A 16694-nucleotide genomic window follows, 5' to 3' on the forward strand; every position below is an offset into this window, starting at 1 on the left:
TATTCCCATCCTATTCGTGTATTTGTCAAGCTGCCTCTTAAACACCACTATCGTACCTGCTTCCACCACCTCCTCTGGCAACGAATTCCAGACACTCACTACCCTCTGCATAAAAAACTTGCCCCGCACATCTCCTCTATAGTTTTCTCCTCTCACCTTAAATCTATGTCCCCTAGTAATTGACTCTTCCACCCTGGGAAGAAGCTTCTGACTATCTACTCTGTCCATGCCACTCATAATTTTGTAAACTTCTATCAAGTCGCCCCTCAATCTCCGTCGCTCTAGTGAGAACAATCTGAGTTTCTCCAACCTCTCCTCATAGCTAATAACCTCCAGACCAGGCAGCATCCTGGTAAACCTCCTCTGCACCCTCTCCAACGCCTTCATATCCTTCTGATAATGTGGCAACCAGAATTGCACGCAATATTCCAATGTGGCCTAACCAAGGTTCTATACAGCTGCAGCATGACTTCCCAGCTTTTATACTCAATACCCCTGCCAATGAAGGCAAGCATGCCACATGTCTTCCTGACTACCTTATCCACCTGCGATGCCACTTTCAGTGACCTGTGGATCTGTACACCCAGATCCCTCTGCCCGTCAATGCACTTAAGGGTTCTGCCATTTACTGTATAATTCCTGCCTGTATTAGACCTTCCAATTTGTCCGGAATAAACTCCATCTGCCATTTCTCCGCCCAAGTCTCCAACCGATCTATATCCCGTTGTATCCTTTGACAATCCTCTTCACTATCTGCAACTCCTCCAACCTTAGTGTCGTCTGCAAACTTACTAATTAGCCCAGTTACATTTTCCTTCAAATCATTTATGTTTACTACAAACAGCAAAGGTCCCAGCACTGATCCCTGCACAGTTACAGAAGTTACAGAAGGAATAAATAAGTAAATGTAGTAGATGTAATATATTTGAATTTTCAAAAGAGCATAAATAAGGTATCACGGTAGACGCATGACTAAGGTCGGAGCACGTGGAATCAGGTGTCAGGTAGGAGAATGATACCAAGCTGGCATCAAAATAGAAAACAGAGAATTGAGGTTAAGGACTCCCCAAAGCCTGTCCACACATTTACAAGGCATAAGCCAGGATTGTGATGGAATACTCTCCATTTGACTGGATGAGTGCAGCTCCAACAGCACTCAAGAAGCTCCACATCATTTAGAACAAAGCAACATGCTTGAAATGGCATCCCATCTGCCACCTTATGCATTCATTCCCTCCGCCATCAATGCACAGTGGCAGCAGTGTGTACTATATACAAGATGCACTGCAGTGACTCTCCTTCAACAGTACCTTCCAAACCTGTGACCTCTACCATCTAGGAGGACAAGGGCAGCAGTTGGATGGGAACAGCTTCAAGTTCCCCTCCAAGCTGCACATCATCCTTACTTAGGATTATATTGCCAGTTTTTCACTGGTGCTGGATCAAAATCCTGGAACTCCCTCTGAAACAGCACTCTAGGTGTACCTGCATTAGATGGACCGCAGTAGTTCAAGAAGGTGGCTCACCACCACCTTCTCAAGGGCAAATAGGAATGGGCAACAAATGCTTAGCCGCAATGCCCACATCTTATGAAAGAATTTTAAAAAACTGAAAACCTGAGCCTTCTGAGGCACTGGTGCTCAGACATGTTGAGAAAGCTGATTCTCTGCCTGCAGACCCTGTGTTAAGAGTTTTGCTTCCTTGGAAATGAATCACTGTGTCTATTCTCTCTGTCCTGTGGAATGGTATGTGGTTGAGGGGAAGACAGCTGGTGCTGACGTTACTCTAGCTGGAGCTTAAGATGGTGATGCTCCACTTGCCCTTCGTCAGAGTTGCAAGGTAAAGCTGTCTCAGCTGCTCATATGCCGTGATGAAAGCTGAAGGTGAGTGAAGTGCAAGAAAGGTGAAGCGACTCCCATGAAGTTGGCAATCACCTGTCAAGCAGTGAAAGTGCGCATTGAGAAGGAGTGCTGTGAACAGCTGTCTCTCACCTGGTTGCAGTTCTTCAGTTTCATTGATCAAAGTTTTCCCAGCTTGTCAGGTTCAATGAAGTAGCAACCTTTATTGTGCAAACACCTCGGTGACCCCAGCGAACTCCAAAACAAAAACAGAATTACCTGGAAAAACTCAGAGTCCTCACGACCCTTCAACAGAACGGACCACAGCTTGAGAAATATAGTTCAGCTGGCTATTAAAGCCAGAATCTTTGGCTAAAAAACAATTTAATGAGCCACCAGGGAGGCCCTTTGTAAACAAAAGGAAGCCCAAAAAGAACGCCACCCCCATCCCCACAAAAGCCACTGGGAGGCCATCTGGGATAACTGGTGATCTCCTTTCGCAGCTAAGGGTCTGCCTGCCGCTGGCAAAATGTCAGCAGAGGCAGGAAGAAGCCCTTAATTAGCTACTTAAGTGGCTCAATTGGGCTTCAGGTGAGCAAGCCATCTGTGACATTTCTTGTCACCGGCAAAACAGCATAGCAGTGAGATGACACGGGCACCGCTCCAAAATGCTTTCCCAAGCCATTTTGCCAGTCTTCCAGACTCTGAGCCCATCCCCAAAGACCCTGTAAAATTCAGCCCTATAACTGGGTGGTACAGTGAGGTAGAACAGTCACCCCTGAAACAAGGGTTTCAACCCAGTCAAGACGGATGAAAAGACAGTCTCTTCTCTCCCTGTTAGCTAATGAGCTGGAAAATTGCATCTTAGTTTCCAGTCAGTGCAAGTCCATGATATAAATCTACAGGATTAACTGAAGAACGATTAGAAGCATAAGCGTGAATAGAACTGCTACATATATGCAGTAAGAAGTACTCTTCTGAGCTTGACTTTACATTTGACATTAAAATGCTGCAAGAATTAATTCCAGCTAAAAGAGGACGAAAATCTTACTTGTTCCACAACCGTTAATGTGCCTGGTGCCATGGTAACCACAGAAGCAACGGCACCGTCATGGTGCTCTGGCGCTAAACCGATGATTTGCTGAAGAATGTTTACAGCTGTCGAATCCATTCTTTCCCCTAGGAATAAGAAACAACAGATATAAAATCAATAATATGTTTTTTCCTAATTTCTTCTCCTCCAACTCCAGAAAGCTTGGAGTCATTTCACAATTCCACAGTTCCAATACTAATCTGCAAGTGTGAACCCAAACACTGAATGCAACCTGGGGCACTTAATCATAGCTAAGCCCGACTCTGTCCTCATCCAGCATCCACACATATGCACTGACGTTAAGTGCATATATGCTTTGGATAGTGATCAGAAACTGGAACTCTGATTCCCTTCCCTAGTTCTATGGCACTCTTTTTTGATAAAACTATTCGCCCCACAACCACCATGTTGATGCTGGAGGCTACCTCCATTTAGCTGACGGCCTCCCCACATGGTGGGGTGGTGGGAGTGGGGTGGGGGGCGTTGATCCATCTTCGGCAAAATGCTGATGGCTTGATAAAGTGGCCCATAATAGGGCCTTTACATACTTAAGTTGACCGTCCACCTCCTCCTGGTCCCACCATCAGTAAAATTCTCTATGGGTGGGACATGGTCAGAGACCAGATCTGCCACAGTTCCCCATCACTTTACCCTTCCCTTCCTCCATTCCCACCTTCTCAGGGCTGGTAAAATTCTGCCCCTTATCTCTGAAGTATCAGTCCAGGCTTCTAGATTACTAGTTCAGCAGCATTACTGCTATTCTATTGTTCCTCAACTTGTTCAAATGGCATGGACTAGTAGGACCGAGTGGGATGTTTACATATTGCAAATACCTGTGTCTATCCTTTTCCTATTTTGACTCTTTTTAAATAAAATACGTAAGCTGAATTTTGCAAGAATACAAATCATAAGTGAGGAATTGGATAGGAGGGGAAGATATGAGTGGAGCAGTATCAGAAGGAAACAGGCTGAGGGTTGGGCAGCTCTTACATCAAACCACTTACCCTCGGAAGAGTGATTATGGGTGAGGAAAAGTGGATTGTGTGTTAACAATGAGGAGTTCTAAAGCGGAGAGGAAGGGGACACAGTGAGAGTCAGGAATGAAAAGGTCAGTGGGAAAGATAAAGAGATAAGATATGTGCTGGGAGTGAAGGAGTGGGAAAGCACAAGTATTGAGGGAGGGGATAGAAAAAGGCTACCAACGACAACAGGTTGAGCTAGGAAGAGCAAAATAGAAGAGAAAGATAACAACAGAAGCTGAAGAACATAGTAATAGGAATACGTTAAAGCAAAGAACTGCAGATGCTGGAAATCCAAAATAAAAACGGAAACAGAAATAACTGGAAAAACTCAGCAGGCCTGGCAGCATCGGCGGAGAAGAGCGCAGTTGACGTTTCGAGTCCTCATGACCCTTCTGTTGAAGGGTCATGAGGACTCGAAACATCAACTGTGCTCTTCTCTGCTGATGCTGCCAGACCTGCTGAGTTTTTCCAGGTATTTCTGTTTCTGTTTTTGAATAGGAATAGGTTATTTGGCCCCTCAAGCATATTCCACTATTCAACATGGTCATGGCCCATTTAACTAATTTTGATCAATACTCTTTAATGTCCTTACCAACAAAAAACATCAATTTTAGTTTTAAATATTAAATATTTAAATTAACTCAGTAATCCAGCTTTATCGGGGAGCAATTTCTAGATTTCCACTGCCCTTCATGTGAAAAAGTGCTTCCAATTTTTGTCCTAAATGGCCTAGCTCTAAATTTAAGATAATGCCCCCTTGTCCTGAATTCTCCCACCAGAGGGAGGGAATAGTTCTGCATTTACCCTATTGACACCTTTTATCATTTTTTGAACCTCTATGATCAACCTTCAACTTTCTAAACTCAAGGAATCACAACATAAATTCATGCAATCTGTTCTCACACTTAACTCTTTTTTATTAGCTGAGGCATAGAATATAAGAGCAAGGAGGTTATGCTGGAACTGTATAAAACACTGGTTAGGCCACAGCTAGAGTATTGCGTGCAGTTCTGGAATCCGCATTATAGGAAGGATGTGATTGCACTAGAGAGAGTGCAGAGGAGATTTACCAGGATGTTGCCTGGGCTGGAGAGTTTTAGTTATGAGGAGAGATTGGATAGACTGGGGTTATTTTCCCAGGAGCAGAGGAGATTGAGGGGGGACATGAGGTGTATAAAATTATGAGGGGCATAGATAGGGTAGACAGGAAGGAAATTTTCCCCTTGGTGGAAGGATCAATAACCAGGGGCATAGATTTAAGGTAAGGGGCAGGAGGTTTAGAGGGGATGTGAGGAAGAATTTTTTCACCCAGAGTGTGGTGGGAACCTAGAACTCACTGCCTGAAAGGGTGGTAGAGGCAGAAACCCTCATAACATTTAAGAAGTATTTGGATGTGCACTTGCAATGCCATGGCATACAAGGCTATGGGCCTAGCGCTGGAAAATGGGATTAGAATAGTTAGGCACTTGTTTGACCAGCGCAGACTCGATGGGCCAAAGGGCCTTTTCTGCGCTTTAGACCTCTATGTCTCTATGTCTCAGCCCAATAATTAACATTCCAGCTGCCTACAGCTGAAATAAGCAATCAAACTTGGGGACTTCTGGTGTTTGGCTGATTCTTCCGTTCAATGATACACCTGGAGGCTAAATCAATGCCTTTTAACTGCAAAGTGTGATACCTGGAAGGATTTTATTTACAGAATCACCACAACACCAGCACCCATACAGCCGAACTTCAGTAATGAAGTTATAATGCTATACTAAAACTTTATGCTTCTAAATGCAGTATATTTCTAGCATTTTATGCTTTTGCATAAAATTGATAAACTGTTCATGGCTTTGCACAAACCTGTTGAATGCAGTTTTTGCTAACAAGATGATGATCCTGGACAGAGACTTTAGAAAGTCAATCCGCACTGCCATCTACAATTATACCATGACAAAACTGAATGGGAAATATTACCATTGCAAGTTACAATGGTAAGTGTTGACAGAAAAATGTGACCAGGAAATTACGTTTATGAACTCAAATACATAATGCCCTGAATGTGCATGCGAGCTAGGATAAAGTCATAAAAAAGATCTAGGCGTCACCATTAAGTTACTCCAGCTTTAATAATATGCCCTGAAGCCATCAGCATGTAGTTACTTTATTAGCATGCTTCTAATTATGCATTATCCTAATGCTTGGGTGGGTTCAAAATTGAAGCAAAGCAAGCTAATTCACAAATAACTCACCACTCTGCTTCTCTAATATGAATAGGGTAAAAGTTAATACAGGTAGTTGGACTCCTTCACATACCATTTTCTGTGTTGTACCGCAGGTCCTGAAGAGCTGCCACAGCTGCCTGAGTACCCTGGACGTCCTCTTCACTCTCTGTTATGTGAAAGTACTGTGTTTGAGTCTGCTCTGGAGAAGCTTCAAGAACCTGCTGCACACAAGTACAAATATATCCAAAATCACTTACTTTAAAATATATTGCTTTTTTTCCTCCCAAGTAAAAACAATGTGAATTTCTTGTGATTAATAAGGCAAGTGTTTTTTTCTATTATTCGTGTCTGGGATGCAAGTATTGCTGGCAAGGGCAGCATTTGTTCCAATCCCTTATTGTCCTTGAGAAGGTGTTGGTAAGCTGCTTCCTTGAACCGCTGCAGTCCACGTGGTGCAGGTACACTTACAACACTGTTAGGGAGGGAGTTCCAGGATTTTGACTCACTGAAAGTGAAGGAACCATTTCTGCACATTTTATTACTCATTTTATTTACTTACATCAAGTACTCTAAAGGGCAGTAGCTGATGAAGACTCTTCTTTTTCTTTTCCCCCACAATAAATCTTGCATACTGAAGATACTCTGGCTACTGATTGAAACTTTTAAATGTATTAAACAATTCTACCCCTGTCCTGGTTTTACTTTCAGGCTGAAAATGTCATCTACTGGATCCATGAAGGGCACTCTGCAAGTTCTTGTTATTGGCATAAACTTCTATCAATTCAGGTACCACACGCCCACATCCTCCTTCACTCTATTACAACGATGTAACTCAGAAAATAATGCTTTATTCCTCAATCTGATGCTTCCATTCATAGTCCCAATTGTCCATGTGCATATCAAACCGTAAACTTGTGCAAAGTTCAATGTTCTTGCATCCATTAGGGACTGGGTTGAGTGGAGGCCTAGCACATCAACATGTGACAGATATCAATCCAGGTCCCAGGAGAAAGAATAACATTTTAACCAACTCCTCATTTCAACTCACAACTGAAATCACCTCAATCCCAGCATAATAATTGGGAAATTCAAAAATTCAAACAATAACTACAGCAGAAACAAAAAGCTAGCGTCAGTATTAGTGACCATGTAAGTACTAGATTGCTGTAAAAACCCTCTGGTTCACTAATGCCCTTTTGGGAATGAAATCTGCTATCCTTACCTGGTTTGGCCAATATATGTCTCCAGACTGTCAGTAATGTGGTTAACTCTCAACTGCCCTCTGAAATGGCCTAGCAGGCCACTCACTTAAGGCAATTAGAGATAAATGCTGACCTTACCAGTGACAACCACATACTGTGAATGAATTAAAAAATGCTACTCCTTGGTCACCTACATCATCAACAATATAGGATCTCCGTTCTATATCTCTGCTCCTCATGCTTGGCTACTATCCTGTCTTCTGTTCATTCATCAATTCTCCATGCTTTTGTTCTCTGAAGTTTCTACTTAATTTCCCGCATTCTTTCCAAAGATCTCTCTCCTTAAAATCCTTCTCTTTAGTCATGCCTTTGCATTCCATGCCCTGACTCTCTACTCCTTAACCTGCTTGTGAGAAGTGCCTTAGCTTGTTGTTGAGAGAAAATCTCTATTACTTGCTTGACATCATTTAGAATGTAGAATGGTAAATCCCACTGTTCCCCATTGTGTGGTTTGTTATCAATTAAAGTGAGAACTCATTAACGTGAGTGAGACTGTTCTTGTTTCAAGATTTGAATGGCCCAATGTTTTCACCCATATTACTTTACTCAGCAGATTATTCAAAATATTTACATCTTGTTAGCTAATATCTTGTGGTTACAGTTATAACAAAGGATTGTTCACCCTGTAACAATAACTTCCAAATGAATCAGCCTGAGTCCTTTTAAACAACAAATTAACAATTATTATGTTAATATACATAACAGTATTTTTCTTATACAATGTTTCAACATTATTGCATTAAAAATTAAAATTAAAACAAGTAATTAATACAACCTGTTTCCTCTATGAAGTTCAAAATGATCAGACTTTTGTGGGTTACAGTTAAGGCAAATAGACTTATGACCATCCCAAGAATCTAACTTTTAGACAGAACAGGCTTTACCTTTATACTGTTAGGTTACTTTGGGCGAAATCTACACACCTCTGATCTTATTATCCCACCATACTACCAACGGCTAATATCCTCAATCTCTATCACTGCCTTACAGGAATGTTATTGTCCTCTCCTCTTAACTGTAAGCGTCTGGTTCTTTATAGTTCGTTCCAAAACAAAATCTGTTATTGATAAGATTAGCTAACACGTCATACGGACATTTTAACTTGCTCTATATAAGATAGGGTCTGCAGGGAAGATGGTCAACTGGGAATACTCAATATTCTAAGATTGCCTCCCTTTGAACTGAGTTGAACCAATGTGAGTCAAATTTTGCTTTATCCTTTAAGTTTCTTTCTGGTCTCATCTCAGATCACATTAGATTTACATTTTGTTAACATTAAGTTTTGTAAACATGTATAGACATATATGTATTGCTTCAATGGTTTATTTGATCTTACTTTATTTCTTGATAATTATCTTTGAAATTCACAGTTGGGAGGGCTCTCTGCCGACCCCATTCTTTATTTTGTTCTTTAATTTTGTAAGGCCTTATGTAAGCAATAAGTACATGACTACTAGTCTAACTTTCCTTCGGTCAATACTATACATAATGATACATAGAGAAAATCATAAGGCAGAATTTTGCTCTCGGATGGTGGGCGGGCCCCACCGGCTCAGCGGCGGGTGGGCAGCCGAACTCCGCTGCCGAAACGGGGCCGGTCGCCATTTTGAGTGGGCGGGCCAATTAAGGCCCTCCCAGCGGGCTGCCCGACAGGAAGCGTTATGCGCTTCCTGTGTGGGGGGTGGAGGGATTCCCCAACTGTCAGAATACGCTCTTTCACGCATGCGCGCAAAAGAGCGCACTGCTCCCTGAGGCAAAGCGCTGTCTCAGGGAATTTACTGACAGGTAAGAAAAGTCAAAAAATAGAGAAATATTACAATTATTAACATGTTCCCCTCATGTGACAATGTCACACAAGATGGGACATGTTAATAACAAACACATAAAATTTATTAAATTTTTAAAAAATGGACATGAAACTTCATCCCGCCAATGGACGAAGTTTCATGAATAATCTGGAGCCCACTGGGGCTCCTGGCCTGCCCGCCAGCCTTAAGCTTGGACGGGCAGGATCTTTAACAAGGTTAATTAGCCTGTCAATGGCCTTAATTGGCCATTGACAGGTCGGCGGGCGGACCGCTGATTTCGCTGTCCGCCTGCCTTCCTGAAGATTTAAATTGACTAGGATGATGTCGGGGATTCCTCCCAGCGTCATTCCGTGTCATTTTCCCCTCGGCAAGCGGGCCCTGCCCCCAAATCGCCGAGGGGAAAATCCTGGGCATAATGTATTGACATCCATCTGTCTCAGGGGATGATGGACTGCTCCCTACTTCTGTATTGAACATTGTCTGTTGTGGCTGTAGAGGCCAATTCATGAGTGGCAGTTCCTTCCTCAGCTGGCATCGATGAATAGCATTGGCCCGAGGTAGACTTTTGTCTTTTCCTTTGGGTGCGCTCTCTTTTCCACCATCTGGTCATTCCTTTTGTCTTATGCTTTTTCCATACCCTTCCTGATAGTGTCTTCAGTCACTCAGGTCAGCAGCGAGGAGTTCCCAAACATTGACTTTGATCTTGGTCAACTTGAAGTCTCGCTTGCATCACAGATATGGGCAACCTGCTGGTCTCGTGCCGATAGCAAGCTTGCCATGGAGCATGTCTTTGGAGGTGCAGCCTTCATTCATTCGGCTCACATGACCAAGCCAATGAAGTCACTGTTGACTCAAGACGGCAAACATGCTAGAGATCCCTGCATGCTGGTGTACTTCCATTTTTGGATTCTGTCTTGGCAGGAGATCCCCAATATTCGTCTGAGGCAGAGGAGGTGGAAAATTTTCAACCGCTTTTCTTGGTTTGCATTAATTGTCCATGCCTTGCTACTGTAAAGGAGAGTGCTGAGAACACAAGCCTGGTACATACGAAGCTTTGTATTTTTGGTTAGTTTGCTGTTGGTCCTCACTCAACTTTGACTTGACAGCTGTGACCTTGGTATATTGTAGAGAAAGAGTCAGTGCATCATATTATCAAGAAATTATAGACTTTAAAGATTCTCAAACTTTCCCTTTACCTTGATCCATTTTGTGGATAATCCTTGCTATCATAATTTTCTGAATATGATACACATTTTTCCCCAAAAAATTGATATAGAAGTTAGGGTGCATATTATGCGCTAACAAATCAAAGTGGGTTTTTTGGAGCTGGTAAGATGTCATCCAAAACATTCTCTGGGATGGCTATTTTGATACTCATGCTCCAGGTATGTTAGTTGGCATATTAAAGAATAAAATATGTAAGAGGCAGACCGTGCTGGAATTCTCCAGCATTGTGGCACACTCAAACAGATCCCCACAGACTGTCATAGATGCCTTTTCCCCGTACCCCTGCACTTTGTTTCTATTCAAATACTTATCTAATGCCATCTTGAATGCCCTGATTGAACCTGCCCCCATCACACTTCCAGGCAGTGTACTTGTTGTGTGAAAAAGTCTTTTTTCATGTCACATTTGCTTCTTTTGTAAATCACTTTAAATCTGTGCTCTCTCGTTCTTAATCCTTTTACGAGTGGGAACAGCTTCTCTCTATCTACTCTGTCCAGCCCCCTCATGATTTTGAAAACTTCTATCAAGTCTCCTCTCAGCCTTCTCCTCTCCAAGGAAAACAGTCCCAACTTCTCCAAACTATCCTCATAGCTGAAGTTTCTCATCCCTGGGACCATTTTTGTAAACCTCTTCTGCACTCTCTCCAATGTGTTCATCCTATAATATGGTGTCCAGAATCGACAATATTCCAGCTGAGGTCTAACGAGGGTCTTATGTAAATTCAGCACAACCTCCCTGCTCTTGTACTTTATGTCCCTATTAATAAAGCCCAGGATACTATATGGTCTATTAACTGCTCTCTCCACCTGTCCTGCCACCTTCAATGATCTATGTACATACACACCCATGTCTTTCTGCTCCTGCACCCCCTTCAAACTTCCACCCCTTATTTTATATTGACTGTCCATGTTCTTTCTACCAAAATGCATCACCTCACACTTCTCCGCATTGAACTTCAACTGCCACCTATCTGCCCACTCCATCAACTTGTCTATGTCCTCTTGAAGTTCCTCCTCGCAGTTCACAACTCTCCCAAGCTTCGTATCATCTGCAAATTTTGAAATTGTCCCCTTCACACCAAGATCTAGATCATTAACATATGTCAGGAAAAGCAAGGGTCCCAATACCGACCCTTGCGGAGCTCCACTACAAACCTTTCTCCAGCCTGAAAAACCTCCATTGACCAGTACTCTCTGCTTCCTATTTTTCAGCCAATTTTGTATCCTTCTACCTGCCCAGCTTCATTTCCTAAAACTAAGTCCAGAACTGTACTCTCTCTTGTTGGACTTGCTACATACTGGCCAAAAAGGTTCTCCTGAATGCACTTCAAGAATTCTGCTTAATTCCTTTCACACTAAAACTATCCCAGTTATTATTGGGGTAGTTAAAATCCCCTACTATTGCTGCCCTACTGTTTATGCACTTCTCAGAGATTTGCCTACATATTTCCTCTTCTATCTCCCACTTACTATTTGGGAGTCTATAGTACACTCCCAGCAGTGTGACTGCCCCTTTTTTGTTCCTTAGCTCAATCCATACGGCAGGGGTGGCCAGACTTACTGAACCTAAGAGCCAGATATAATAATCTTCAGATGTTTGAGAGCCACAAGACACGAACAAACTTTACCCAGGCTAATTACTGCTAGTAGAAGTCTTGTGGGTCTCCCTAAGTCTTTGAAAATCCAGCTGATATGTTGTCAAGTATGTACAAAGGGGCTCCGACATGTGTTTATTTATATGGACTGCACCATGCTCCAACTTTACAAACCTCAGAGTACATCTATTCACAGCAGTATGTTGTGCTGAAAATTGAAATGAGTCGCACAATAGTTTTCTTGAGTTGAGGATACTTTGTTCCTGACACTTGCTTCCAGAACTCAATTGTAGATTGCAATTTATGCATTACCTTTAGACCCTGGTCTTCCCGGAAGTTCAATTGTTCCATTTCTACAGCAGATGTTTCCATAACCAGAGGTTCAAGAATTGGACAACCATCGTTGGCCACATCAACCGCGAATAGTTTTACAAGAAAGGCGAAGAAGGATCTCAACTTCTGCAAGTCATCAGAACTGGCTCGAAAATTATCAAGCAGTCCTTGTAATTTATCCCTGTATTCTTCGAGTTTGTGATCTTGTACTTCAATATCAGGGAATATGTTTATCCTCCTTCAGAGATGGGGAAAGTGGTTGAAGTTTCTTGAGAGTATGTCACTTTGAAAACTGACAGAAAACTGTCTGAGTAAGGTGAGAGATAACCTTATCTTTCCCATGGAGTGCCAAGTTGACGGTTTGTAGATGTTTCATTATACCAGTAAGAAACATCAAATCCTGCAGCCGTTCGTCATCTTCTAGCTTTGATTAGGATCTTTTCTTTTCTTCAACAAAAGCAATGATAGGCTCCAACTATTCCTCAAACCTATTCAAGACATTGCTGGTTGATAGCCACCTCACAATTCAGTAGAAAGAGACACTGTCAGGCTTGTCCTCAAGATCCAGCTCTTCAATAAAGTTTCTGAATTGTCGATGAGTCTTCCCATTTGAGCGGATGAAATTGACAATTTCAAGGACCATTTTCATAACATTTTCGTACTTGAAGTATCTGGCTGCTAGATGTTCATGATGCAATAAATAGGGAGAAACACTAGAAATCTGGGATCACTCTCTTCAAGAGTGCAATTAGGCCTACATGTTCCGCCACCATTGCAGGTGCTCCATCCTTTGCAACACTGATGAGTTTATCCAGTGGTACATCGGCATTTGTCAATGCTCCACCAAGTGCATTTTTATGTCAACACCACAAGTTGCTTCTTTTAGTGCCACTAAGCGTAAGACTGCTCCCTGCAGCAGTTTCTTTAATTGGAGACTGTTTCTCCTTTACTTAACTCAACTGGGACCTGTTCCTGTCCCTGCCTCTGGGCTTCTTGGGACTTTCCCTGTCCCCTTTCTTTGTCCCTCTCTCTGGTACAATTGCTGGCTACGGTGCTCTGCACCTAGTCACCTGTCCCAGATTTTCGTGCCCTTCTTTCTTCCCTATGTGCAGGCGCAGAGGGCCTGTCCAGGGCCTGAAAAATAAAAAGTTGCCAAAGTGCGCATGTGCAGCCCGTTCCTGACCTGCGTGTGAAGTCTGAAGACTATCAGGACTTGGAGTTCCTGACCTCTGTTCCTGACAAGCAGGCAAGTTTGGGTTTCTTAGAACAGTTTATATTAAACTGTGACACAAAAAGGTGCTCAGTCAATATTTTTCTGCGAGTTGCACTTTAAGAATCAAAGAGCCACATGTTGACCACACCTGCGATATGGCCTCATTTGATGATCCTTCTAACATATCACCCCTCTCACAACTGTAATTGTTTCTATGACCAAAACCGCCACCCTCTTAATCTGCCCCCAGTTTCATTTTATTCTTCGTCTCATCCGACGCCTCAGCAAGAAACTTTGTCTCTTTCTTTCAGGTGCAAAGGAACGCAAGCTCCAACAACTCATCAATACCAACGCCCATCCAGGACCCTCCACCCCTGCCTGTCCCTCTGTCCCCATCCCATCTTCCAATCCCAGCCCCGGCCGTGTATTCACCATACCCCCTGACCTTCCCCTCTCTGAAGCTGAACGTTCAGTGCTCAGCAAAGGACTTAGTTTCATACCCTTGCGCCTTCATCTCAATGAATTTCGGGCTCGGCACGATGCTGAACACTTCTTCCGCCACCTTCGTCTCCGTGCTCACTTCTTTGGGCAGGAGTCCTCTCCGCATTCAACGGATCCTTTTACCCACCTCCAATATTCTCCCTCCACCTGGACCCCTCCCTCTGGATTCTTACCTTCTCTTGATCTTTTCATTGAGAACTGTCGGCGTGACATCAGTCGTCTCAATTTCTCTGCTCCTCTCACCCACTCTAACCTGTCTCTCTCTGAACTTGCAGCACTCCGTTCTTTCAGGTCCAACCCTGACATTGTCAGCAAACCCGCTGACAAGGGTGGTGCTGTTGTTGTCTGGCGCACTGACCTCTACCTCGCAGAGGCTGAGCGACAACTCGCAGACACTTCCTCCTACCTCCCCCTGGACCATGACCCCACCACTGAACATCAAGCCATTGTTTCCAGAACTATTACTGACCTCATCTCCTCTGGAGATCTTCCTTCCACAGCTTCCAACCTGATAGTCTCCCAACCTCGGACGGCCCGCTTCTACCTCCTACCCAAAATCCACAAACAGGACTGTCCCGGCAGACCGATTGTGTCAGCCTGTTCCTGCCCCAAGGAACTAATTTCTTGCTATCGTGACTCCATTCTCTCTCCCCTTATCCAGTCCCTTCCCACCTACATCCGTGATTCCTCTGACACCCTACATCATATCAACAATTTCCAGTTCCCTGGCCCCAATTGCCTCCTCTTCACCATAGACGTCGAATCCCTCTATACCTCCGTCCCCACCGGGATGGTCTGATCGCTCTCCGTTTCTTCCTCAAACAGAGGCCAAACAATCCCCATCCACCACTACTCTCCTCCGTCTGGCTGAACTTGTTCTCACACTGAACAATTTCTCCTTAAACTCCTCTCACTTCCTCCAAATAAAAGGTCTGGCCATGGGTACCCGCATGGGCCCCAGTTATGCCTGTCTCTTTATGGGGTATGTGGAACATTTCTTGTTCCAGTCCTACTCCGGCCCCCTCCCACAACTCTTTCTCCGGTACATCGATGATTGCTTCGGTGCTGCTTCATGCTCTCGTCTGGACCTGGAAAAATTTATTAATTTTGCTTCCAATTTCCAACCCCCCATCATTTTCACATGGTTCATCTCTGACATTTCCCTTCCCTTCCTTGACCTCTCTGTCTCAATTTCTGGTGATAGACTGTCCACCAATATTCATTACAAGCCTACTGACTCCCACAGCTACCTCAACTACAGCTCCTCACACTCAGCTTCCTGTAAGGAGTCCATCCCATTCTCTCAGTTTCTTCGCATCTGTTCTGATGATGCCACTTTCAAAAACAGCTCCTCTGACATGTCTTCCTTCTTCCTTAATCGAAGTTTTCCACCCACAGTGGTTGACAGGGCCCTCAACCGTGTCCGGCCCATCTTCCGCGCATCCGCCCTCACGCCTTCTCCTCCCTCCCAGAAACATGATAGGGTCCCCCTTGTCCTCACTTATCACCCCACCAGCCTCCGCATTCAAAGGATCATCCTCCACCATTTCCGCCAACTCCAGCATGATGCCACCACCAAACACATCTTCCCTTCACCCCACCCAGCAGCATTCCGTAGGGATCGTTCCCTCCAGGACACCCTGGTCCACTCCTCCATCACCTCCTACACCTCAACCCCCTCCCACGGCACCTTCCTGCAATTGCAGAAGGTGCAACACCTGCCCCTTTACTTCCCCTCTCCTCACCGTCCAAGGGCCCAAACACTCCTTTCAAGTAAAGCAGCATTTCACTTGCACTTCCCTCAATTTAGTGTACTGCATTCGCTGCTCCCAATACGATTTCCTCTACATTGGAGAGACCAAACCCAGACTGGGTGACCACTTTGCAGAACACCTTCGGTCTGTCCGCACGCATGACCGAGACCTCTCTGTCGCTTGCCATTTCAACACTCCACCCTGCTCTCATGCCCATCCTTGGCCTGCTGCATTGTTCCAGTGAAGCTCAACGCAAACTGGAGGAACAGCACCTCATCTTCCGACTAGGCACTTTACAGCCTTCTGGACTGAATATTGAGTTCAACAATTTTAGATCATGAACTCTCTCCTCCATCCCCACCCACTTTCCGATCCTACTTTTTTCCAATAATTTATATAGATTTTTCTTTTCCCACCTATTTCCATTATTTTTAAATGTATTTCCATCCATTGTTTTATCTTTGCCTTTTAGCCTATTTCGATCCCTTCCCCCCACCCCACCCCCACTAGGGCTATCTGTACCTTTATATCACATTCCTTAGATAATATCACCACCTTCAACACCTCTTTGCCCTTTTGTCTATGACATCTTTTGGTTATCTCCACCTATCACTGGCCCTCTATCCAGCTCTACTTGTCCCACCCCCACTTAAACCAGCTTATATTTCACCTCTTTTCAATTTTTCCTTAGTTCTGTTGAAGAGTCATACGAACTCGAAATGTTAACTGTGTTCCTCTCCGCAGATGTTGTCAGACCTGCTGAGTTTTTCCTGGTATTTTTGTTTTTGTTTTGGATTTCCAGCATCCGCAGTTTTTTGCTTTTACCCTCTTAATCTTAT

At 43.8% G+C, this 16694-nt stretch overlaps 1 protein-coding gene across 5 annotated transcripts in view; it reads right to left on the reverse strand.

Moving 5' to 3' along the window:
• zfat (zinc finger and AT hook domain containing) overlaps positions 1 to 16694 on the reverse strand; it is a 200467-nt gene that overhangs the window by 10324 nt on the left and 173449 nt on the right. For 2 of the 5 annotated variants that reach the window (XM_078540954.1, XM_078540952.1), the window contains 2 exons: positions 6255 to 6384; positions 2890 to 3017 (listed from right to left, as the gene is read on the reverse strand). In XM_078540954.1, the coding sequence (XP_078397080.1) occupies positions 2890 to 3017; positions 6255 to 6384 (258 nt within the window). Of the gene's footprint in view, positions 1 to 2889; positions 3018 to 6254; positions 6385 to 16694 lie in introns of those variants that run through there. The other 3 variants (XM_078540953.1, XR_013576453.1, XM_078540956.1) reach the window with 3 other exon arrangements.

The sequence above is a fragment of the Cetorhinus maximus genome, chromosome 4, assembly GCF_964194155.1.
Source record: "Cetorhinus maximus chromosome 4, sCetMax3.hap1.1, whole genome shotgun sequence".
In the NCBI taxonomy this organism is placed as follows: Eukaryota; Metazoa; Chordata; class Chondrichthyes; order Lamniformes; family Cetorhinidae; genus Cetorhinus; species Cetorhinus maximus.